At 33.4% G+C, this 27,799-nt stretch overlaps 2 protein-coding genes across 2 annotated transcripts in view; one reads left to right on the plus strand and one right to left on the minus strand.

Annotated features, from left to right (window-relative positions):
• Nucb1 (Nucleobindin 1) overlaps positions 1-27,799 on the plus strand; it is a 68,468-nt gene that overhangs the window by 6,131 nt on the left and 34,538 nt on the right. The window lies entirely within an intron of this gene.
• On the minus strand, positions 203-27,641 carry Fw (CUB and Sushi multiple domains furrowed). The gene is made up of 22 exons (XM_083033879.1): positions 26,937-27,641; positions 13,864-13,981; positions 11,285-11,343; positions 9,672-9,881; positions 9,214-9,309; positions 8,755-8,877; positions 8,325-8,488; positions 7,790-7,916; positions 6,954-7,103; positions 6,601-6,777; positions 5,705-5,884; positions 5,143-5,261; positions 4,710-4,944; positions 4,340-4,513; positions 3,766-3,945; positions 3,282-3,527; positions 2,832-3,011; positions 2,456-2,629; positions 1,721-1,900; positions 1,325-1,433; positions 1,057-1,239; positions 203-705 (listed from the first exon to the last, which is right to left on the minus strand). The coding sequence occupies exons 1-22, from the start codon at positions 26,992-26,994 to the stop codon at positions 600-602; spliced, it is 3,348 nt and encodes a 1,115-aa protein (XP_082890005.1). The 5' UTR covers positions 26,995-27,641; the 3' UTR covers positions 203-599.

Consider the following 27,799-nt stretch of genomic DNA (forward strand, 5'->3'; position numbering starts at 1 on the left):
TTATATTATTTTATCATGCCGGTAATTATTTTATATTTCAAATATATATCTGTCAGAATAAATGAAACCTGTTATTGGAATGCATAATACATAAATATTAAAAATTTATTATCAATCAATGTTTTAAATTGATATGTCAATAACAAAAAATTTATCTTGACTTTGCAATTCTGAAAAATTAGAGCGAAATAATATAACGATGTGTCAAGTACAACAAGAGCACTGGTTTCTTTATTTACGTACGATCGTAAACTTATACTACAACGTATCACTTAAAGGCTACGTATAATAATGAATCTAAATGATCAATACACCGTATATACAGAATCGTACCCACACATAGTTGATCCTCGGAGAATAAATCTCCTCGAAAGAACGAACGTCGCCAGCATACAATCCCCTTTAAAACCTTTTTACGCTCGTCCTTTTATACATTCTCTCGCGAAAATTATTTACATGAAGTGTTGTACCCTCGATGGGCGATAATATATAAATAACGACAACAAACTCTTCGGTATTTTCTGTACACAAAGTATCGTCTCGCGAGAATCGCGCGCGATTCTCGATGAAACGAAGAGAGCTGATGGAATTTCGATCAACTATCGCACAGATACGCCGTTGATAGTTATTCCGTTTCTGTTTGGAATCGGTTCAGCCTCGTAGTGTCCAGATCTGCCATATGTTCTTCTCGGCTGGCCGTTGTACCTGTTGCAAACACATCAATTTATCAATTAAAATAATATCGGTTCTATTTATCTCAAAATTTAATTTTTAAAAATTTTATAATTTAAATTAAAATGAAATTAAAATAAGTTTTAAATCTATTTTCGTGGTACATTACTATAATCTATTTTTCCACACATTTTAGAACGGATATTTATAAATAATTAATTTTTTATTCGATTCGCATAATTTTATGCTAGCAGTTAATTTAATAGAATTGTTATTCATAAAATTCCAATTACTCTAACTCTAATTGATATTATAGGATATTTACATCTTACATTTACATTATTCACCGCTCTATTGCAAATTCCTTAAACATTCGCAACTTACCTATACGCGCTGCCACTTAAACTATATGGATTATCATAGAGACCATCTTCGGGGACATTTTCATACATAGTGTTAGGCGTGCCGTCGTTTAACGTTGCGTAAGACATAACAGCGGCATTTTGATCCTCCTTCCTTTCCGCCGCTTGAACATTCTCGGTATTTTTCACCGGCGTAGCTTTTCGCCTGTATGAATATATCGGTGCGTTAATATATTTTTAAATTATTTTTTTTTCGAGGAAACAGATTTACTTCGAAGAACGATACTTACAGCCTAAGGTAGACTAGTCCGAGAATAATTAATATAAATATAATTACGCCAGCTCCTATGCCTACGCTTGTGCCAACACTTTGAGGCTCTGCCACTTCGTTCGCAGCCACTGCAATACGAATAATTTTTTTATATTAAGTATTTGTCAATTTTACAAATTTTAATTTTTCGAGACATTAAGATAACAGTTTGCGATTTATTTCGAGAGGCTCTTGGTACTTGATGAAATAATTTTTTTAATATTTTGAAAAAACTATATATATATATAATATATATATGTATATACATCTTAATTATTTAAGATATTTCAAATATTTTAAATATATTAGGTATTATTAAATATAATATTATTAAATATAAAATATATATTAGATATTTTTCAAAAGATTATTTTACATTCGCATTTTGGTTCCTCGCCGCTCCAAAATCCTGTGTCCAAACACTTTCTCAGAAATATGCCAATTCTTTCATACTGTGGTAAACAATGATACTCCGCGGCCCCTCCATAAGTCGTTGATCCATTCACTATTATCACTCGACCGTTCTCTATCGATCCCGGATGCTTGCAATCTACCGCTGAAAAAATATCGCGAATGAATCTTAAGCTCTTTTAATTCGTTCAAGAAGACTACTTATTATAGATCAATATGAAAATTTCAATAAGTATCCTTGAAAATATTTTTGCAGAATATTAACTCCTTATACGTACAATAAAAAAGAAAATTTTAGAAAAGTATTAAAATATTATTACGTTTATTATACAAAAATATATGGCAATATCGTTGAAAATAGTAAACTTTCTCAAAGTTAAATTAGGGCCTGCGCACAATAGAGAAAATATTAGGAATAAATATTAAATAATAGAAATAGAAATTGTTTTAAAATAATACAAATACAAATTCGAATATAAAGGATTGTTATTAGCTTATTAGCCTTACTAATAGTCCTTTATACCCGAATTTGTATTTTTATATTAGAGTCTTTTCGATTTTATTATATTTTAAAATAATTCTTAAATCCTAATATTTAATATTTATTCCTAATATTTTCTCTATTGTGCGCAGGTCCTTAGAGAGATATTTTATTACGCTAAAAATAAAAAATAATATTACTGATGGACAGATTCCTTACAGAAACAAGCAGGCGTTGTGCCGCTCCAAGATCCATTTTGTAAACAAATCCTAGTTTCATTTCCTTCCATGTAAAATCCACGTGGGCAGCTATAATGCGCTACTCCACCTACACTATGAGTTGATACTTGCGTCGATAATACACCGGTTTTCTCAGGATCTCTACATCGAATTTCTGTAAATATATAGACTAGTTAATTTCGCTGCAATTTAATCTCTAATTCGGCTGCCATTTTAATTTTGCCTAACATAATTAATGCGTTTTGAAGTAAAACAAAATTGAACTAAAAATCTTTTATCTAACTTTTTATGGAACATTGATAATGACAATTCGGCTCTATTAAGGCTTTCAAAGAATTAAATATCTTCGAGATTACCTCGACAGACAGGAGTATCGCTGCTCCAGGTACCGTTTTCAAGGCACAATCTTCTGGCAAAGCCATCTAACTCGAAATTACCGTCGCATTCGTAAAGTGCAGCTGCTCCATAGTACGTTGCATTCGATGTCAACGTGTAATGTCCGTGTTGAATGTGTTCGGGTTTGCCACAGTCAACATCTGGCAGAAGAATGCTTGTATAATAAATGTCACATCTGATATTTTAATTTATTCATAGTTTTAAAATGTCAAAAAATCGTGAATAATATTTTACACACTATCCAATATTATTTTTTAACAAAAAACGATTTATTGGTTATTAAAGGAGAGGATCCTTTGAATGGTCGATAACCGTTATTCATCCTACATAAACTAACATGTGTATATATAATTGATTGATCCGATAGGATGCAATTTCCGATGAGTTAGAGTGTCTAGATATGTACTTACAGACGCATTGCGGTACTTCGCCGCTCCACTTTCCATTCTCCTCGCAAGTAGACAGAGGTTCTCCGACCACCTTGTATCCTCTCTCGCACCTATACTTTGCCAAGGCCCCGATCTTATACGAAGTCGCGCCCGTGTTCGAATTTTCCGCGGTTCCTGTGCGAATCAGCGTCCTTCCGTACATTCGATCGTTTCCGGTCACCGAAAGAATTCCATGTTCCGCTAGTACAGGCTCCGTACAACGAATCTCTGAGATGAGAAACATAAAAATTTCATGAAATCTGGGCGCATCGAAATATTGAATTTTCATAAAACTCGCGGACAAATTTTTACAATGTATCGGGAAAGTCGAGAGATAAATGTGCGTCTTTTATGAACGTGTTTTATACAGAGGAAGATATAAATAGCTTCTCTCAGTCATAATATCGCGCAACTCTTTTAATTTTACTTAATCTTACTTTAATGATACTTTCTGATGCGTTCATACCTTCGCACTTCGGAGTAGCGTCACTCCATTGACCGTTGTCCAGGCAATATCTTCTCGAAACTCCATTCAATCTGTAATTCCTCGTGCAGCTGTATGTAATTTCACTGCCGAGATGAGTCGTTCCGTTCGCGTAATCCACAGCGCCATTCAAAACCGGAAGAACCTTGCCGCAATCGATATCTGCAGTACAATAATTATTCTAATCAGTATATAATCTTAGGAGCAAATAGAGTATAATTAAAAAAAATATACATATGTGGAGAAAAGACACGTTCTATTCTTATAAAAAATTTTAATTCTATATAGAATTCCAAAAAAGTTATATAATCTACATAAAATATTAAATACAAATTTTAAAAAACTCGATCATGCTTGAGATATGGTTTTTCTAAACATTTTCTTGAATGCTAATAAGCTGCTCTCATTTAGGATCTCATTTAGGAGCTCATTTAGGACGAAAGCCTTTAACGGCAAAGACGACCTTGATTCTAAATCATATTCCTTTCATAATGTAACGCGATTATGTCACTCGAGTGGTTTCGATGAGAAAGAGGTACGAGAGAGATTGACTCACACTCGCAACTCGGGACCTCTCCCGTCCATTCTCCATCTTTGCCGCACGAATGCCTGGCCTCGCCGTGAAGTAAATAACCCACGTCGCAGTGATATTCGATAACACTATGAACATTGAGATCATAGCCCACCACGTAACTTCCCGTGGGTACTTCCGGCTCCTCGCACGTAATTACTGTATAAAAAAAAACATATTTATAAGTATATATACAGAATACAAAAATATTTTCAATAAAAAAAGATAGTAAATATTTTTTTATTCCTTTGAATTCTTCGCGTAAAAAAAATTTCTCCTTCTCTATTAAAGTTAATTGTTGCGTGAAACCTTTAATAAATAAAAGTTTGGTCTTTTCGAGAGAACTAATTCTTACACTCGCACGATGGCGTATCGTGGCTCCACTTGCCCTCTTTGGTACATTCTTGCTTTCCTTCGCCCACCAACCAGTAATCTTCTTGACACGTGTAGACGATCAAACTGCCCACCGTAGTCGTGCCGTTAGTTAGGACGACTCTTCCGAACTCAATCTGAGCCGGAGCCCCGCAATCGACAAATCGGCACTGTGGCGTTTTGCCGGCCCATTCGCCTCCGATATTGCATGTGAGAACCTTAATTATCAGATCGGACATATGAAATATCTTATCTCGTTTTTAAATATATGTATTTATATGTATTAAATTATATAAATACACATTAAATAAGTACACATTAAATAATTAATTTAATGTATAGGAAAGAATTTCATAAATCATAATTTTTAGCAGAACAACTAATTAAAAAAAAAAAAAAGAAAGACGAAAGCTTACATTATCACCGAACAAAATAAATCCATTTTGGCAGGAGTAAGTGGCAGTGGAGCCCACTCTTTTTCCGGTAGTTGTCACGACGCCGCCGTTCACTTCCGGTGGCTCGGGACACCAGTCGACTGTAAAAGTAATTAGCCGTGTAATCGCAGACGGAATGACAAGGTGGAAAGTATACTGAAACGCGACTCTTTATTTAAACGCTAACATGAAATTATTTTCTAATTAGCAGTAATACATGGGATTTTACAATTATAAATAATTAGATACAGTATTCACACACTGTATGCAGAAAACAAATGACAAGAATTTGATATTGGTTTATTAGCACTTGATCTTATTTATGATAAGACTTATTTACGAAAATGTGTACATTATTTTCCAAAATTTATTAATATTTAATTTTAAAATATTTCTCTGTGTGTGCATACAGGATATTTAATTTTTTACGCACTTAAATGCAATTTTGCAATGGCTAAATATCTAATTCGCAAATATTTTTTTCTTAAACTTGTACAAAAAATCTGGAATAAATAGCTAAATGCGAAAAACCTACTCTACTTACACAGACATTGGGGCTGGTGTCCGCTCCAGATACCACCGTCTCCGCATCTTCGTTTCGTGTCACCCACTAGTGTGTAATTTTCTTTACACGTGTACTCCGCGAGAGCACCATGCGTGGTTCTGTCCTTGAGTAACGTGACAGCGCCGTTCTCCAAATCTGGTAGAACGCCGCAGTCGACAACTGAAAATATTTAAAAGATGACGGAGGTCATTCGTGACGAATGTGGCTCACACATTTACGCCGTATGTTTAGCATTAAATATAATTGTGCGATTCTCATATGGATAATGTAATACAAGAGACGTTTCTTTCCGAAACATTCTTTAAACCTACTAAAGAGAATTAGCCTTTTTAAACTTAAAAAAAATTTAATACGTCATTTTATTGCACATTAATATATTTTTCAATTTTTATTTGCATATATCAAATAAAATAATCATTCAAAAAAGAAATTCTAACTAGAAAGACTAACTTCAACACTAGCCTTTAATTTCTTTTTTAATAATTCTCTAGTAATTAACTCCCTTTAGAGGAGGCTAACTTCACGTAGGTTCTTTCAACATTTTTTGAAATCTTATGTTGTTTGGAAATAAAAAAATCATTATAATTAAGTCGACAAATAATATAATGGGATGATTTTCTTGATAATTCAATCCAATCTTGATATCACACTAAATGGATCTAAGATTAAATTATATTAATTATATTTAATTGTCAATTATGTGACTATGTTTATAATTCTTAGTCTGTGGTGATAAGAGTGATCGATGCGTGAGGAGGGGAGAGAATTTAAAGTTAAAAGGCACAGAATAAGGAGCGCTCATATTTATCGCATGACGTTATACTATAATGTAAGAAGATCATTGACCAGGCGCGCCTTTGAAGTCTCACACTCACATTTACATGTGGGCACGTCGCCGCTCCAAAAACCGCTCGGTCCGCATATTCTAGACTTCGATCCAACCAACATATAACCGTCCGGGCAAATGTAATCTATCGTAGAGCCTATCGTCCTCTTAGATCCCACGATCGTGGTATTCTCTGATTTTTCGGGACTGCCGCAGATCGGCGGTCCTATAAAAGAAAAAAACACGAATAAATACATATATCTTTCTACGAAACGTGGTATTTTTATGAAATATTTTTGCGCAGGCTTCGTTTTTCTTTTTCAATAACGGCAGGCGAAAATTTTTTTCGTGAGAACCGGACTTTTCTCTGTTTCACATAAACAAAATGTTGTCCACACTCACTACTCTGGCAGATCCAGTGTAGATAATCGAGGTTGCAACCGACGTCATTCCAGAGCCAGCCGCGACCTCCGTCCAGCACGACACAATTTTGTTCGCCGTTGTAATTATTCGGCTGGTCTTTGCCCCAGGATGGCTTCTGCACAATCTCGCCTGTAATAATGATCACTCTGTGTTAATATTCTAATCCGAGATACACTATCTTTTATCCCCTTCTTTTACTTTAATGATAATTTACAAGGAAGTTAAAATTCAGCATAAGGTGACATTTTTGCAATAAAATTATTTATATTTTTATAGATCAAGCAACTTTATTATTTATCTGACTAATTTATTTAATTAATATTATTATAATTTATTTAATTAATATGATTATATTTCATTATGCTAATGAGGGATGACTTTATAAGTATATAGAAGACTTTATTAATTGATGCATGAACTGCACCTTAGAAGATGTAACTTCCTGTTCGATTTCGACACGGTAAACTTTCACGTTCTATTTATCGTCAGACGATGCTTCGGCTGCAAGCCCGTAACGATTCTACCTTGCGATACAATTTGTTCTGTTGATTATACGATACTCGATTGACTCATCATTACGGAACGAGATCGTCGTCCTTTCGAAGCAAAGCCGGAATGCGAATTTGCAAAATCGCCCTTCCGAAATAACACGATGTCGCGTAATCGTCCTGTAATTGCTGGATAATCGCCGGACAATGAATCGACAATCGGATTACCGAATCTCACCTCGGGTTACCCAATTCCGCCCTCTCGGCCCGATTCTCACGGGTGATAGTTAATAATGGAAATAACTCGTCGAAACTTTGCCAACTTACCGTCAACCCATCGCCACGTTCGAGCCGTGATCTGCGGTTCCTTCTGGGCTCCGATCCAGACCAACTGGGTCTTCAATTTATCCTTTCGCCTTTCTAGATTATTCAGGATAAATATAGACGATACGCCCTGTGAATATTACGAATATCTTTCATTAAATGCGCTTCCGTGTATAAGAACATTTTTTCAATGATTTATTCTTTTAATTTTAATATAAATAAACAATACTAAGTTTTAAATACGATTTATATAGCAGCAATCTCTCTAATATATAATATATTAATATAAATTATAAATTATTAAATTAAAAAAAATTAAATATTAAAAATATTTTTTGTATTAAAATATCTTCATCAATTTTATTTATAATAAAATTTTAACTATAATTTATAAATTATTCTATAAATATATATACATATATATTAGATTGCTGCTATATAAATCGTATTTAAAAATTATTCGATATATCTCTCATACAAGATTAATATAATATTTTTACAAAAAAAAGTTTTAAATATACAAATAAATAATAACAACCTGGAAACCGTGAACGAGATCACCTCCGCGATTCTTGCAATAGTTTCTCGCCTCTTGGAAAGAGCCACCCTTTTTTACTATAAATTCATAACACGTGGAATTGAAGGCAGTCAAATCGGCGTCAGCGGGTGTACCGGCATGTGCACACCTGTCTATCGAAAATTCTGCAAATATTTATAAATTATTTTTCAGCAGGTATTTTTCTCTTTTGAACGTGTGATTATTTTAATTGATTTGAAATGTACGCTTCCAATCGTATACATTAGAAAAGATTTATTGCGCCTACTTTTTTTGATTATTTTTTTTCTTAGCTTTATTATTTATTTTTCTCTCTTCATTATTTATTTATTTATTTAACAAAATATTCGCGCCCGCGTGCTATTTATTAAAAGGCAAAAATTCAAGCTTTTTGTGGCAGCTTTAAACTCACCGTCCGTGGCGAAAACTTCCACCTCGCATAGGCTTAAACTACCCTCGACACCAACAAGTTGTAGAAAAACGTATTGGCCCACTAGAGCTCTGGCACAAATGAAGGTCTTCGTGATACCCTCCTCTGCGAATTTGATTCGGTCTTAATTAATTCGTTTTAATTTTTTAGGAAACGTTCAGAACTTCAAATATGTATAGTGAAATAATTTAAGATAAATAAATTTTTAAGATACTTAATGGACATCTTTTTTAAATATTTTTACAACATTTGATGTAAACAACAGAGAAGAACATTTTACAGTACAAATTAAATAAAAAATACATTACAGTATTTGATATATACAGAATAATTATAAGTCTTTTTTACAGTATATTAAAAAGAAATACAATAACAAAAAGTGAGAATATGTTCTGAATGTTTTTCTATTAACTGTCTATAACTATATCTTGAAACACTTACCAATAGTACCGGGAAACCAGGCGCACAGAGGATTGCGTTGCAATTCAGCGCTGCTGTTACCCACTCTTATCTCAATATCCTGAAGAGGTTGATGACCTACCGAACAATCGATAAGTCATTCTTCCGGCTAGTCGTATTTATAGTCAGGTCTTAAAATGAACTTACAATCGTGCGGGGATTGCTTAAGATAGCTTTGGAGAGATAAAAAAAATTATTTTATATATTAAAGCATCTATTTTCCTATTTTACTGTAAAATTAAGCAAATTTATGTCTTTTTTGAATAAGAAATGTTTAATATAATAAAATAATTTGCTTAAATTATGGGTTCGTTTCAAGATATTCATTAAGATATTCATAATTTAAGACGAGAGTTTGTAGAATAATTGACATTGCGAAAGTCATGATGTGTCAAGATCCTTTTAAGTCCTGAATATGAAACGATTATGCGGATGTTTACCACAACAGCCTCGCGTCGTCACCCGGACAACCTTGACGGAATACGGCTTGAGAAGGTCGACCCTCCACCAGGGACTGGGCTCGCTTTGAGTTTCCGTGCATCTTTTCCCGTCGTGTTCCGTACTGAAGTCACCGTCATTACCGTGATTTGCGTTTCCGCCCCTTACGGTCGTCGATTGATTTGCCGGTTTGCGGAAACTCACATTTGTACCTGTCGCATTATTATTTATTATTTATTTCCTATACTACACTTTTCTCATTATAATTCCTCTTTAATAAAATCATACGAATCAAAATTCAAAATCAATTTTTAGCTGATTTCTATTTTATTTAATCAATTTATTGTTTCGTGCGATCGCAATAATTTTTGCGTTTAGTCGCGCTTTACTCGCAGTCGTTAATCGTCGGAAATAGTGATTAAATAGCAAAACGCTCATTAACAGCAGTATGTGTTTGATAATTATTTATTATTATCCCTGAGAGATGATAGTCATCTCTCAGTGATAATGATAAATAATTTTCAAACACTGACAACAGCTGCCATCGACTTATCGTTACGGTTCCGCGTTGTGTATCGATGTGTATATTTTTCGATGCATGTTTTGTATCTCTAGACATGATTCTCGGGATAATTCACGACGTCGTGTTGCCGTTATTTCATGGAAATGGTGCGGATCGTTCCGCTACCATCAAACAATGACAATTATATTTTCTTGTAGTCGGACTTTTTGCGTGCTATGGGGAAAGTCGTGGAAAGAAAACTTTTTTTTAACGCTAATCGCGTAATAGTTCAATAAAAAAAAATAGATTGTCGAGGATCGGATATTATTCGTATAAAATAACGCGGCGAGATTTGTAATAAGAATGAAATAGAAATTTCATGCATTGAACGAGAGCACTTTCAAGAGGATGACCCATAAATGTCATCTTTTTTTTTCATTTAGAAATCTCTCGAGTAATTGGTTTACAGTTTTAGTTTCACGATAATATGACTCGCAAAATTATTTAATGATTTTTATAATTAACTACTTTTTTTACACATACAGCTTCTAGTTATAAAATCTTGGCAAAGTGAAAATTGAAGTTAAATTGCTGAAATTCTTTAATTTTTAATTATATGTTGCACGAAAATTATTATTATTATCATGCTGCTTATTTTCTATCCCATAATTGAAAGAATTGATGATAATTTTGGAACACCCTGTATAAAGCGAGGGAAAGTGGCTTGATTGAAATTTTAAGACTGGCAGTTTGATGGTCTCTCCGACGAAAATGCGACTCTCGTTCGACGATCCCTGTCGCGTTCATGTCTTTCCAGTCACATCACGAAAACAAACTTCATTATTTCGTGCGATGGAGAAAGTCGATTGTTATAGCCGAGACTGACGGAAAACGAACGCGAATGCACCGGACGAATTATTAGGATGCGTAATTAGAATAATTAAGCATATTGCAAATTACGGGCATTAAGAATTAATCAACCTTATCGAAATGTACTTATATAGCGGTAATTGCCGCACGATATAATATTGGCGGAACGTCATAGTTTGTACAATACAATATATCGTTATTAATATATTTGAGGGAAAAAACCGCGAGAGAATGAATACTCACCGCAAAACGGTAAATCGCCCTGCCATTTTCCTCGGGCGTTGCATGTCAAACTGCTGGTTCTGAAAAAAAAGTAACAGTCATCAGAATAAGTTGGAGCAGATATCGAATATGTATTATCGGAAACATAGGACGTCACTTTCTCGCGACGTTACGCAAGTGATAACAGGTATATTGATTTCGTTACGCGTGTTATGCATGAAAAATCTTTTGCCGGATCGTTGGAGCAAAAAATCTTACCTATAATTTTCTGCGTACAACCGGTGTAATTATGCACTGCCAGAAAGATAGTGTGTGATAAAGTACTTGTATTTTTTAATCTTTCAAGGGACTCGAGATAAAAAAAACTTTCATTTATATTAAAATAATTATGAAAAAGTTTTAAATTTCGCAGTAGATTTTTTAAGAATTAATATACGCTTACGCGATTTTTTTATTACAAAAAATTTCGATAGCGTTATAATTACATGCTCATGCGTGTAATTACGTTCGACATAATTATTTGCAAAGCATATACATTAGCGTTACACGTGATCACATGTAATGTGATTAAAAACTCTAAGAAATGTTTAATTTAATTTATTCCTGACAATTAAATTTAAGTAAAGCTCTAATGAGTTTAATACAAGTCTTAAAAAAATTCTTTGAAGCAAAAAAAAACTTTTTTTAAATAAAATCCCACACACACAAACTAACTGTTTGAAAACAGAGAAAGTCAGTGGTGTACCGCATTATCGACAATCACTATTCTCAATGAGAAGCGTGCATTCCGCTCGTTGCGCGTCTAGAAGAAAATATATACCTGATCGCGCGTAACACGATCGCCAATTTCCGGTCGCGTGCCCCTATACCGATACCGACAGGAAATTAATTTTCTCTCGCGTTAGTTTCGCGACAAAAAGTTGATTTTTTTGCCAACTATGTTTTGCCAATCTTGTATGATAAAGGTGTACAGTTATTGACACCTCAAGTGTTTTCTCTTTTTCATCTGCTTTTTATCTTTTCTTTTATTCTTTTAAAAGAAGCGAAATTCGATAATTTTATATTCTTCAGATTCATTATGTAATTTAAAAATATAATTTATATAGAAAGTATGATAATTATCAATGAAAATCAAACTTTGATTCCAATTAAAAATGCATAATATTGCAAAAAATTCACTGTAATCGCAGTTTATCTGATTCAACTGAAGTATAAGCTATCGTTATATAGCTTACTTCATTTGAATCAGATAAACTGCGATTTATTGCAATTTTGTTATATGTATTGCGAAATTATTATATGTATATTTGTATATATAAACTATATCATTGCGATATTAATTAAATTTAGATATTCGCTATGACGAAATATATAAACTTATACCATTAACAATGAGCATGCTTACAAAAACCGCGATTAAAATTAAAAGAAAAGTATTACTTTAACGCAATCTGAAAATTAACAGCAAACTTTAGAATCTGACGACGACGTTCAGCTTGACGCGATACTTATTGAGATGTAATATTTAAGAAATAAAGCGTTAATTAACATATACATTATAATTAACGGTACCATTGCAAGATACACATACTATCCGAGGTTTCATGACTGAAGTGCATTCTAAAAAAGTTCATCTTACTTAGTTAATCTTGTCTTTACAATTTCGTCTTTATAATTCGCTGCTGCAAGGAGAATGGCACGCCTGTCGATCGAGATTCTTTCCGGGAAAGCAATATTATTCATGGATATCGCGCGATAGGCGTAGCCCCATTGCGTCATTATCATGAATAAACCGCGACGAGATGCCAGTTGTAGAAATAATTGAAAGTAATTGTTGTCAACTATACCTTTGGCCACTAGTACACGTTTTATAAAGTGTGCTTATAATACTATATTTTTAATATATTTCTCGCTTTTCGTAAGAATCCGATAACCATAATAAAATATTAATTTCTTTACACATTGTCAGATTCTCCACAGCCAATTAATTGACTAACATCTATCTTTACCTGAGGAGAAACTGACTAAAGAAAATATTTACTGCGAATCGGCCCCCTAATTGCCAGATTTGTTTTCAGACAGCGAACCAAAAAAATTACTTTTTATATATTTTTTATTTTAATTTTAAAAAATATAACGCGAGGAGATTGGAATTATTTTAAAATCGACAAAGTTAGGTTTTTAGTCAATTTTGCAAATATATTATAATTTTTTAAAATTATTTTAATTGAACTACAAACGAAATAAAAATTATTTTAAACAACTGCAAATAAGTCTGAAAAATACAGTAAAAGTAGACTTGAGATATTTTTGAAATTGATAAAGCTGATAAAATTTTTATTAATATACTACACTTTTAAACGATGCAATTACAAACATTTATAAACAATTCTGAAACAAGATCAATCAGTGAGTTTTCTTAAAGTCGGATTATTTTTGCAAAATGCAATATTATTTACGATATTATTATAACTACAAATAAATACGAAATACTATTATTTTTTCTATTGAAAATTTAGTTTCATGAAAGTAGGGTGCCAAGTTCATATATATGTATAAGTATTATTGCAATGTATTGTAGTATGGAAATATGCACTTACCCAAACAGCTCATAGCCAGTATCGCAGGTGTACTTCGCAATGGTGCCGACCGTTAAGGATTCGTCAGACAACGATACTTTGGCGTTCATCGGCACAGCCGGATGGCCGCACTTTAGTCCTATAATCAATTGCAAAATTACGAGCGTTTAGTTGTTTGAAGGTAAACCGCGCGCGCGAATGATGGCATCTCGTCGATAAAAATATCGAATTGTAATCGCGTAATCGTCTATTATGTTCGTAATTTGCGCGAAACTATTTATGCGATTTCCCAGGCTTACAAAAGCGTTAGATTCTCATTGCAAGCGAATTATATCTCGACAATTACGTTTAAAATTTCAATATCTATAATTTTTAGATAATTTCTGGAAATGGTATTTCTTTAATTAATGGTACAGATAATTAAACAAATATTGAAATATTTTAATATAGCGAGGTCTCTAATTTTAAAATAATTTATATTTCTAATTAATTTGGACGAAAAGAAATATTTGAATATTTTTTTTATGTTTATAATGAAAATAATTGAAATCTTTTTAATATAATTAAGGAAGTCTCCAATTTTAAAATAATTTATATATTCTTAATTAATTTTTGTATAATTAACGTAGATCGATTTAATGTGAATAAGATTATCGACTAGTCATGCTCGAAAGAGACAATTTAGATAATTGCAAAAATTCGTTGATCTTTATGTAAATCTTTAAAGAAATGCATCTGAGATCGTAACAGTTGCCGATGCTATCATTTAAATCACTGATTTAAAAACAAGATCCTAAGCGATTTAATTCTCTAGTCTCACTTCTATAATAGAATTAAGTAATAGAACTTTTTCAAAGACCTTTTTTTTCTCATAACTGTTTAGAGTAATTTGTTCTTTTGTTCAAATCGCCAATTTGTTGGTATAAGGCGTTTAAGAGCTGTGACTTTTCGTTCGGGCATTACTTCGCGAGTAGGTAAATCAAACGGACGTTGTAAGAACCTTGGACAGAATCCCACGCGAATTCCATTATATGAGTTCTATAGCTTCCACGACTTGCATTAGAGTTGCATTCGCGCGTCAGAAAAGCACGACGACGATATATATATATGTGTTATTTCGTCTAATTATATTTTCTTTGTTTTAATAAACATCTTTTTTAATTTAATGTGTATAAACATCTACGGTACAAAGAGAAAGCGCGTTATTTCCGGAACACTGTGTATATTAACAGGTTGGCTGCCACATCAGATACACGCATCGTAATTCACATAATAGTTATTAAATAATTTGTATAATAAAATACATTATCTGTGTATACCACTAGTAATACACGAAAGTCATAGTATTAACACATATGATATTTATGATTTTTGGACAAAGCATTAAAAATACGGCTTGGCAGTCAACATGTTAATATTAATTAGGCGAGATAATAAAGCATTCCCGAAGAGAGACTCGCTGATGTGCGCTCGCATGAGGCCAACTTTTTTCTCGCGGGGAAAGTCTATTGGATCGCGATAGAAATGCGCCAAAGGCTAGTAATTTATGTCTCGAATATTGCGCGAGGAAGATCGCGCGACGTGAAATTCACGTCGTGTTTTTCATGGGAAAATTCTCCTCGCCATCGATGATGCATTTTCCGCGCATTTTTCTGAGCACGCTTAAACGCGAAAGTGCCTTTCTCAATCTTCCCTTCTCTTGCGTTATTTTCTTTCAGCTTCTCTCGCTCCAGCATTCTCACATACATTTGATTTCTTTTAACCCAAGTTTTAACCCTTTGCGGTGTGGCGGTCACATAGTGTATAATCACTCTTTCAAATTACATTTTTAAAACTTGTGTCGGTTTTTTTATCTTAATATGATGGATCATGTTACGCTTGCTTCTTGATTGTAATTTTTATATTCGCGCAATATTGAAATTTTTTGTCACTAAATATTTTAATCACAATTAAAGATAGTGTTTATGCATAAAACATAAAAAGCTGAAAGATTTCTTAATATATAGAAAAATAATCGATCAAAGATATCTTGTGACTCTGCAAAATCGTAAATTGGCTTTTAAATTTTCAGCTTGAAATCACATAACGCAATCTTAACAGTATTTCTTATCTGTTCTGTTTATAAAAGTAGAAATTATAAAGTAGAATTATATTTTATTAAAACAATTGTTAGTCATAAATAATTTTGTTATAAAATCGAATTATGAATTTGTTTCTAAAATATATTTCTCATTTTATTATCATTTTATTATCTCTGAGAGTTGAGAGAAGCGATTCTTGCTTATTATCTAGACATTATGAGCACAATTCTTAAAAGAGAAGGAGAAAAGAGGCGATACAATCTCGTCGATTACACGTGCGAGGTCGCGCGACTAGCGGAATAATTTCCTGTCGTGTTTTTTCAAGGCCAATCGCGGCAAATCGTCTTAGATTTTTAAAATGGGTCGGCATCATGATTCTTCTATAATTGATATTCTGACTAATTAATAAATTCTTCAAATTAGTATATAATTATATCAAAACGATGGACTTGATCTTATGATTCTCTCATGATAATTATTTTTCAATGAATTATATATGTATATAATTAATGATTACTATAAACAATGAAGAAATTATATTAAAAGATAATGAATCATTCATAAAAGAAGAGCTATATAATAATTATTTTTTTGTCACGTTACTATTTAAAATACAAGATCTATTTGAAAAAATCGTTTTCGCGCAGAAGAAATTTGCAAAAATTATGAATTACAGCATTTTATTTCTAAAATAAGTATATAAATTTAAAACTATAATAATTTTTATAGTTTGTGATTTAATAATTGTCACTTGTTTTGGACTTTGTTTTTATGATTTTAATATCACAGAAATAAATGTTAAAGCTAGTAATAACGCGTTAAATTTCTTTCTGCTTCTTAAATATACAAGATATGTCTTAAGATATATTATTAATATAATCATGAGAGAGAGAGATTATATTCTCGCACACTTTCGCAGACCGCATAATCAGGAATGTAAAGTTTAAAGAAAAGAAAGAGAAGACATCTTTCTCCGATGTGCAGAGGCTCCGAAGGCGTTTCGTTAATTTTAACTCTGTGCGAGGCTGACATCTTCGGAGTGAAAGCCTCCGGTTATTATGTTCCGATCCGAGACGCGCTCTCGAGAGAGAATCGCATTTCTCACGAAGCGGAACATAATTCTTGCGTTCCTGTGCATGCGTGCGAACGGTTTAATTAATAGCCGAAATTCCGCCTCGACGACTAATACACATCTCTCAGCAATCACATCGATTGATTTAAAAAAGAAGTAGACAATATAAATATTCAAAGTGCGAGTACATCAACGAAATGTTTTTTTTTATTAAATAATTTGAAAAAAAAAAATAATTACAAAACAATTAAAAATAAATAATTTTATTAAATAATTTTTAGAATATTCAAGTAATTTGGAAATTATTTTTAACGAGACACAATCCTAAAATAAAGAAAAAGATAATAATTGATTTTTATAGTCATATCTGTCATTTCGTTAAAATGTCATCAAATTTTTATGCATGATTGCGCGCCTCATCGCGTTTGCCAATTGTCCTACAAAGTTTTTTCTTTCCGATTCCCAGATGATGAATTATTTTCACTTGGCGGGTGACTTGGCGCTTGTTCCACTTCAGGCAATCTCAACAATGGAATTTCTTTCTTTTCTCCGCTTTTTTTCTTGGATTTTAATTACTTTCCCCATTATATCGCGTCGCGATCGACCGTGGTCGAGTATATACGTGAAGTTGTATTTTTTTTCACATATGCGATTAGCGCTCATATACCTAAGTCTAATGATTTATATACTATATTTCAATTCAAGTGAAACAATTATCTCTCAATATATCCGTCCTTTACACATTTCATAGAATTTCCATATGAATTGGCAGACTAGGCTTTCGATTAATTATATTTGAAACAGGCTGTTTTAAGGACTTGTTTTCCCACAGTACATTTTTTTTCTAATGAAATTAATGCAGTATCACTTCACATTGACATTGAACATGAAATATTATATTCACATTATATTCATAGATATTCACATGATATATTCATAGATATTCACATGACATTCAGATATTCACATGAAGTAACGGTTTTAAAACTTGTTTAGCCATACTCTTAAGACATATTGAATTTTTAAAGACCTTCCAAGCATTATTTTTTTTAAATATAATATTTTACATCGTTAATACACAGTTGAAAAATTTGTGTTAAATTTAACAAATATCACATGTCCCAAACGGTCCACAGAAATTTTTGTATTAATTTAACATAATACGGATATGTTAAATGATGACACGAATATTGTGTTAATATTTTAACATAAAATAAATGCAAACTTCAAGTAAACTTGAAATAAATTTTGTGTTAAATTAACATAGTTTTAATGTGAAAATTAACTTAAAAAAATTGTTAATTTTACATTTTATCATCCCCACTTATATTATAAAGTAAAATTAACATTTTTTTCTGTAAATTTTAACAGATAAATCTTGTCACTAATATCTAATAATATCGAACATATTTATTGTGTAAAATTAAAAGTAAATACACATTGTGTTATTTTTACACTTTTTTTCAGTTATTTTAATAATTTAACATTTGAGTTCAATTAACACAACAGCAATATGTTAATTTAACACATGAATGTGTTAAATATTTAACACAAAAATTTTAACAGGGACCGTTTCTAACAAGAAAACACAAATTTTTCAACTGTGTACAGCATATCTTCATTAAGGGAAATATTTTTTTAGGAAAGTAAATATAAAAATAATATCACGTACATAATTTTTAAATGTCTTAAAACTCTGATAACTGAAAATAGTATGCAAAAAAATAATATATTCATATTATAACGTTATACACGAAATTTTTGTAAGAAATATATTTTCAAAAATTCTCAAAATTCTGATTACAAAATAGTGATTGTCCAATTAGAATAGGATATGATAACTTGAAAGGACATAGCCACATTTAGCGTTGAATATCGAATCGCGACTATTGTTAAAGTACCGGTGACGGTAATTAGAAACCAGTTTCGCGTGGAATCGTCAATGCGATGGCGGCAAGAAAATCTACTGGGTATAAAAACCCAGTCGAGGGTTTCCGCGTAATAACGATGCGCTGACGATGCGAGCGAGTCTTCGGCACGAGTCTGGGTCACTCGGTTACAAAACCTCGAAGCCGAAATAACGGTACACGTATCCACGGTGTCACTTCGAATCGGGATTAACCGCTGTCGGAGCGCCTGTGTCACGGTACAGTTCCTCGCATATTATCCTCGTATACTATCGATACATCGACTGTCTGTCATTCGCGAACGGTATATTGGAAACATGAATAAGCCGCTGAATTTTAATTTTCCAGCGCACAATCCTTTAATTAAAGATCGCGGAAGCGATCTAAATATTGATTGCGGATTTATCGAACACAATGCATGGTTGAAAATTCTATTTAGACGATGTATTAAGTCCGCTATAAATAATCGTCACTAATAAATAATCTATTATGATTTCTTCTTGAATTTGCGGAAAATTCCATTTTATATTGCGTAACATGATCCGTTTGGCAAACATTATTTATTATTCTGGTCGTTAAAGATTCGAAGCATACATCGCGTTGCCTCTCTATTTTATTCTTACATCGACATCCGAAATTATTCCGTTACGTGATCCTCATTCGGACGTGTTACGTTTACATACGAATACGTGAAGGAATTTTGAACTCTGAATCGTAATTCACAATTTTCAGCTCTAATTCACACATTCGGAGATAACGATCTCCTATAGATCAACCATTATAAAAACATTTTTATGGCGCGTGACGAAAAAAAATGAATCTGAAATATAATACCTTCCGAAGGAAATCGAAATCTGTAGAATTTTGAAACGACAGAGCAATAAAATATTCAATTCAATTTGCATGTGTATAGAGTGAATTAGTAATTTTATAATCTAATAAATAAGAGTGAAATAAATCGCTTGCTGTATATTATTCTTTATAATTATAGTGAGTTTGCTTATAATTTAATATATAATATATATTAATAATATGTATATTATATGTATATTATAATATATATTTATATATATATTTATATAATTTATAATATTTATACAATTTATATACTTATTTATATAAATTTTTGTGTGCAATAAGTAATGAAATTCTCTTAATACGGAAGTAATATTTGATCATTTCTCATGTCAGCATTAAACTGCAAAATGCAATTTTATTGCTGATATATATATCTCTTACGTCAAAATTTTATTCGATTAATGATTTAGGAGATCGAGCGCTCGACCTGCGAGAGAGACGAACTTTTGTAATACACGCTCGTTGAGTAAGAACGTGGGTATAATGATCGACCTGTGCACCGCGGATCTGTAACGTTGCATACGCGTATGCACTATCGTAGAACGATTGTCGAGGAAGTTAGAAAGTAGGCGTGCCCGTGATCTATTGCAAGAGAGGGAGAGGTCGATTCACCGGGTGTATATATGCTGATACCGGAAGAAGGCTTTAATAAAGCCACACATTAATTACAACTTCTCCCGCGTTAAGTGGATTATCTAACGAACACCTTAATATTTTACGGTCGACCCGCGAGTGGCTGTCCAAGTCCGAGCCCTTGTCTTCCCCCGGATATAATTCAAGTTTTTGTGACTATAGATAGAAACAACGCTTGTAATAAATTAGTGATTAGCGTCGTTTAGCGTTCAGCGAATATAACGAGGTAATGAGCTTACTTTTATGCTCCACTTTGTTACACTTTCTGCATCTCTGAAATGAGACAATGCTTATGCGATAAAAACGTGCAGCAAAGTGTAGAAAGTTGAGAGGAATAAATTCAATAGTAAAATGCGGAAATAAATTCTGTAAATCGAAATTTATTCTTTTCCATTTAAATCGTATAGCAAAGAATTTAATCATTTTTGTCTCTTTATTAAATGCTTATATAAGCTCAACAAATTTTTAAAAGCAGATCAAAGAACAAACTTACAATTAATGCGGTTTATCTTATAAACTTTTATTTTATTTTTTTTATTCATATCAATTTTTATTATCTCTCTTTCGTTGCCAATCACCTGTCTTGCGGCAATGAGAGTTTTCGGGATTAGGAACAATAGTGATCCGATCGCATCAAAGTTAACGGAAGTCGTTTATGGAAGACAAGACTCTCCGATCGGATCAGACACGCGACACTTTTTTTCCCAACGCTCTATCCGGCGATTTTTTATTGACGTAATCAACCAGGGTATATTACGTGTCGGTTGGTTTGCATAAAAGCGTCGCTATCGAGAGCGAACTTTACTGCCGCGCCGAGAGAAACCGGTCGACAATTTTTTAATCACTCATACTTTCGAAAAAAAAAAAAAAAAAAAGAAGACGAATACATTCGTTCATATGACTTATTATTAGAAAATTACAATAATTATTTATTATAATAATAATTATTGTATTTTTAGATTATTATTTGAAGATTAGAAAGTAATTATCAACGTCCTCCTTTTCGGAAATTTTTTTCGTTTGAGAAAAATTGACCGAAATATATTTATCAATGAAATATTCATGGAGAGTAAAATTCTGTCTGTTTTGTCATTTTGACGTGATATCGTGTGCTTCTTGGCAATGTCCGGTTTCTTTCTCTCGCCTCCTTTTCGCGTTTTATCGCCGGGAGATTCGAAGAGAGCCTGCTTCATATATCGGGAGGGAGTTTCTTAATCCATTGTACGAGCGAAACGAGCGAGATATATCGGGCCGCGCGCGTCTCGTTGCACCACCTTTCTATGCCCAACCTGCCGTGAAATATTATGAAACACGTCATAGCCAGCTGTGTACCTGCAACCGCGACCCGATCCGTCAAAACTATGCACAGCGCCGAGCAGCCGCTTTCGAGGTGCATCCTCGCTGCTTCGATGACCTCCAAGGACGATACATCGCGACGAAAGTGGCGTGAAAGCGAGTACACGCAAGTTTTTTTTATAATTAACAAGTTTGCGGAAACAGGAGACATATTCAGCTATACTCGGCGCATTCCCAGAATTTATAATTATATGTCGTAATATATAATTTATGCTATTATATAATCTCGTTTTCAACGCTGCGTGATTAAAGAGAGTCTTTAAAAGTATGGAAATATTTTCTTAAGTAATATGAGAATATGAAGTTTTTTTTTATTTATATATATAAATATATTTCTATATTTATTCAAATATATTTCTTCAAAATATTTTAAAAAAATATATATATACATAAATTAAATATTTTTATTTTATCTTCTCGTAAAACTTTGTGACTAACAATAAGCATATAAATTAGAAATTTCATTAACGCAACCGCGTAGAATTTGTGATTTCGTGATTGAATTACGAGAGGAAATAAATTTCTCTTTCTGAAATATATGAATCGAAAGATACGATCAACATGAAATCGTAGAATCGTCTTTACAAAATATAATATATTTTATGATTCTTTTACTTGTTCCGAGAAAATAGTCATAAATCTTGCACTCTGAGACATTTTTGCATTTTAATGAAACGTTAGAGATTTAGAGTTAATCAAAGGATTATTCAACGCTCCTTTTTATCGAACTTTTTCGTTTTCCCTTATTTATAAGTACAAATACGCCTCGTTCGCACCTCGTCACGGCGTCTGCATCTCGAAGCGTGCATTTGATTATGCCTATTGCATTCTCTCTCTCGCATTCGATGTAACATCTAGTGGATAAATGTTACAATCGTCCCAGCGTATCTCTCCCGCGCTCTTTCATCCGCTTCCTCTTTCCCGGGGCGGGGAGAGAAAAGTGCTCTCCCTCTCTGTCACGAGGACGAGATTTTTTTTTATTTCCCGTCACGGGCGTGAACGTTACGTTATATAGGGCGATCGCGTTGACCTGCCACCTGCGATCCGATCGGCAGCGTGCGAACTCGGCTATATCTCGCTCGACACCTCGCGTGTATTTACGATTCGGTGTAAAAATGAAAAACGCGAATGTTGGAGAATGCTCGCGTGAATTACAAAATCAACCAGGTGATAGATACAAGTTGAAGGCGGAATGGAAATGAAGTTGGCATGAATATCGTAGAAACTTGGATATTTTCTTCGAGAAAATACTTTTTCCCATCGTGTGTAGAAAAAAAACCACGTTATGATGTGTAACACGTATTGTACACAGAAAGAATTTTCTTTTAGAATTTACCCTGAAAATCATGGCAATCGTGGGACGATATGCGATATGGAAAGAATTTTATGAGAATTTCTCTGATTAATATTTATCACAATAAAAATAATAACATAATAATATCTATCACAATAAAATATAAAATATGTTTGATTAATTTTACTAAATTGCATAGTAAAATTAATCAAATATATTTTATATTTTATTGTGATAGATATTATTATTTATATTATTTGTATATTATTATATTATTATATTATATTATTTATATTATTATATATACCATGATTTTCAGGGTAAATTCTAAGAAAAAATTCTCTCAGTGTATTGTTATAGAAAATTATATTTTCATATCCATGTTAGAAAATAGAAACTACACCTTTTTCATAATCAGCAGTATTGTATATAGGCCTTTCGTCTATGGTATTCTTCACTTAAAAATGTATTATTTTTTTTGTACCGAGTGAGATTCGTAAATCAGATTTGCATCTAATAATATCGTTGGGATAAAATAGAAAGTCTATAACCGCGGGAATAGAGTTCTGTTCTGTAAACGTAAAAATTTTGGAATGATTGGAGAGTATGAAATCAATCAATATATATAATATCATAGTTTCGAATCGTGATCGCCTAAACTAAACGACAGTTTAAAAGAAAGCCGCGGAGAAAGGAATCGCCATCGGAATTTTGAATTAGCTGTAAGCACTTTCACAAAGCAGCGATTTTCTCAATGCGTGTACGTACGCATATTGCGGTCACCTGAGCGAGGACCAATTTCTATGGAGTCTTCTATCGAGAATATTGTTGCTACAAAAACGCGAGCACAATTTCACGTATATTACTCTTGTGAGACTCGTTTCTGAATAAATTGATCAAATAAGAGCTGATTTTTTTAAGTCGAGAAACACTTTTCTACGTTATTCTATTTCTAATTATATGATTTACCTATATATAATTACATTTAATCGTTGTGGTTCAAACAGATAACTCACGCCTACATTGGTCGTTACCATTCGATTATTTCTGATTGCACGGGAATGTTCTTGATACGGGAATCTGGTCAGCCAATCTCCTCCCACGCTTCTCGATTCTGCTCGAAAGTTCAAGCAACCACACTGAATTTACAAGTGAATCTGCGTTACGATTTTATTATTTAGTTTACCAATACTTGAGAATACTTTGTGTGAGATAATATTAATATTCATTTCTCATTAAAATAAGTATTTTATTACGAGTCGCACACTTTCTCTTATTTTTTTAATAAGAATTTGAAATCTCTTTGCATATTTTTGCAAAAGAACGCAAATCTCTTTTCTTTAATTTATTATAGTTCGAATATAAGTACTCGCGTATCTCTTATTGTTGAGGTGCGAAAACATATATTTCGTTAAAGAAAATTATTTCTATTTTCACGCGTGTGTACCTATCAAATGCACGTATTACGAAACACTCTATATATACTTTCAAATACTTCAAGACATGCTTTCAGAAACATATAATTTCTTATGCAAAGAGATTGCATTTTCTCAGAGGAATTGTCGGTATTATGTATGTATCGACGAGGAAATATGCAGCTTCCGCGAAGGACAAAATCCAATAGCAGATCGCGCGCGCGCGCGACATAATTTATTTCAAACGTCATTAGATAAATTGACATTTCAAGAATTTCAAAGTGGTGGTCGTGGAAATGTAAAAGTGGCTCACCTTAATATAAAACATGCTCTCTACATATCCCGTTTGTCGCACCACTGATCTAGTTTTCATCTCATTTTTACCTCTTTACGGAGAAAATAAAAGATTACAGAGTTTTCGATAAAGTAGGTCGTCGCCAGATCGTGTTTCGGGTGGGACAGGTGGGTCTCCCCTACACTTCCGGTGTGTTCTGCGACGTACAGTCCGAACTGTTAACTTCTCGATGCATTCGAAGTACATTAATGCACATAACGTGCTCATTTTAACGAAATTCTAAATTTATCGACGTTATTTTAACGCAAATCTAATTAAATTCGTTTTAATGGAATTTTAATTTAAATTTCTGATGCACATTTTGTATTAATTTATATGTACACGGTACACATATAACTTCGAGCACATGGATGTAATAAATTGTAGACTTTTTTTCTAGTTTACATATTCATTATATATTTTAATTAAATTTTACACGGTTATTTAATTTAATCGAGATTTACGATCGTGAACTCATTTATTATCACACACCACGTTTTCCTATCGTCATAGCGAAATATTCGAGTAGAACAGTTTTTAGTTTTACCGGATTTGAAGTTGCGGCGAAAAAAAAAAGACTTTTATTGCATGAAATTAACGCGACTATTAAACAGCAACGAAACATGCGTCACGAAATAGAACGGGATATAAACTCGACCATACTTTTACTTGTTGACATTAAAAGACATTTAAAGACCAAGTATTTTCGCTCACGAGAGAGTATCCGATGAATCTCGAGGTATAAAAAAAAATTCGATTTTAATCATTTCGCGAATTCGGAGAATGTGAAATGGCACACGAGCCAATGAGAGGGCTCTTTATATACCGGGTGACCTCGAGACACCAGAAAACCAGCGAGGACGAGAACCGAAGGAGTGGGCAGTACCTGTTTTGTGTTCATTCCTACTTATATACTCTCCTTTCCTTATTCACCAGGGACAACGCAAAGTACAATACGATTTTGCTAAAGGAAACCTATCTACTTTTCCTATCTGTAAGATTATGAAATTATATTACGAAGTTATATTCGGCGATCTTTACGATAGGTCGTTTTCATACGGAGAGCAGAACAAGTGGGTTGACTCTGTTGACAGTCGTTCTTTTAATTTTGGACTCGCGAAAATGTTTTATTGATGACTGATAGTTGCTTCTCGGACGGTAAACTATTAAACGCCAACATCTGTTTACAATTCTCAATTTCGCGTTTATTTTTTTTGCGCGTTGCTCTCGGTCAGTAAAATCTTCGAATAAATATTTAGAAAAGAGCTTGTGTTCCTTTCTTTTTCTTTATCCGTACATCGAAGAGTTTTGCTATTGATATATAGTGTTTGCACTCAAAGAATGCGGTCTCTTGCTACAGGCGCTACTCGCAAAGACGTAAGGAGGATACACGCGTACTTGCGTCCGGTTTGCATTTCGCGAGAGATCAAACGCGAACGATAGAAGAAGGCTTTCAGCGAGGAAGAGTCTCTTTGTGAGATGCGCACCCTTTTTTTTCTCGCGGAAGGACTCGCCTCGCGTGAAACGTTACGATATATATCTGAATTGTGTAACTATCTTTCGAAGTGTGTAGCAATCTATGCAATATTTTTTTTCTTTTCAGCGTAAATAAATCATTTTTCTGATTTATTCGCGCTGAAAAGAGAGAAAAGGAAAATATAATTTACTGATTTAAGCAATGAAGTCTGAAGTAATAAATTGTAAATAATAATAATTTTGATTACGATGAGAATTAGATAAAATTTGATTATCTTAACGAGATGCAAACTTAATATAGAAAATTAATTTAAAATTCTCGATTAACAAAAATACTTATTATTTAAAAGTTAATAAGTTGCAAGAAGTTTTCCTTAATCTTTTCATTACCAATGAACAATATTTTATATAATGAAAAATATTGACAATCTAAACATATTTATTGTATGTCGTGTAAAACACGTGAGACTATCGAATCATTCGTTGCTTCATCAAAAATATACGTCCTAGAGTCGATTTCTAAATAATGCACTTTGCTTGTACGGCCGTTTCTTGTAATATGAGTCCTGACTAATCTGATCCGCCGCCTGTCGTTTTTTTGCGATTGTGGCTTACGCCGCTTTCAAAACCATACTCTATATATCTACGAGACATATATATATATATACCTAGAGCATACGTGACGCCTCCCACAAGGGGCAGGATGATCCCGTACACCAATATCATTCTCTCCACGGGATCGACGGGACGACGCGATCACATTGACGATTCAGCTAACTAGGAACCAACTCGATACGCGAACAACATCCGCGTAACCCCGCTAAGAATAGAGACTCTTCTGATGAGCACTCGCGCACCACTCGCGAAAGAACTTTTACAAGAGAGATCCTTCTTTCCTCGCCTCCGATAAAAACGATGTCGAAACGATCGAACGAAAATGTCGAATCGATGTTAGAGAGACGCTTGTTGCAGCTTCAACGTTGACCTTTCAAGCTGCTTCCACGGTTAGTTTTTTTTTTTTTTTTTTTTTACACCATCAGTTGATTCTGCCAGTTGTTTGACACTTCCCTTAACAATCTATGCACTCTTCAGTCCACGGTCAGATGCTTGGCATAATCTAGACTGCACGAATTAATCGCGACGCTGTTAAACAGTCACTGTGTCTTCAGGATTCTCCATGACGCACCCAGATCCTTTGATCGTCCTTGTCGGCTCACTAGATTATATTCTCGAATTTGACGATTGACGCGGAATTATATAGACCGAATAAACTATCAACTCGACGGCATTTTACCCGCGATTTGCACGCCGCGCAACGAGTCGGACAACGATCCGCTCCCTTCACCGGTCGACCGTCGAGTGCCTTGGGCCTGAGGCCCTCTTTGCTCTCTCGATGAAAGTCCCGCGCTGAACAGACTCGACCAACCGAGTCGGAGTACGAGAGTAACGATTACGTTCAGCTGCTACGTTTGTATACGTAGCGCAATATTAGCTAGTTCATTAGATCCTTGCGCACTCTTGCAGCCGTTTC

This window comes from Prenolepis imparis, unplaced genomic scaffold (assembly GCF_030444845.1).
Source record: "Prenolepis imparis isolate NDT839.2.m4 unplaced genomic scaffold, iyPreImpa1.0 SCAF_3, whole genome shotgun sequence".
Lineage (NCBI taxonomy): Eukaryota > Metazoa > Arthropoda > Insecta > Hymenoptera > Formicidae > Prenolepis > Prenolepis imparis.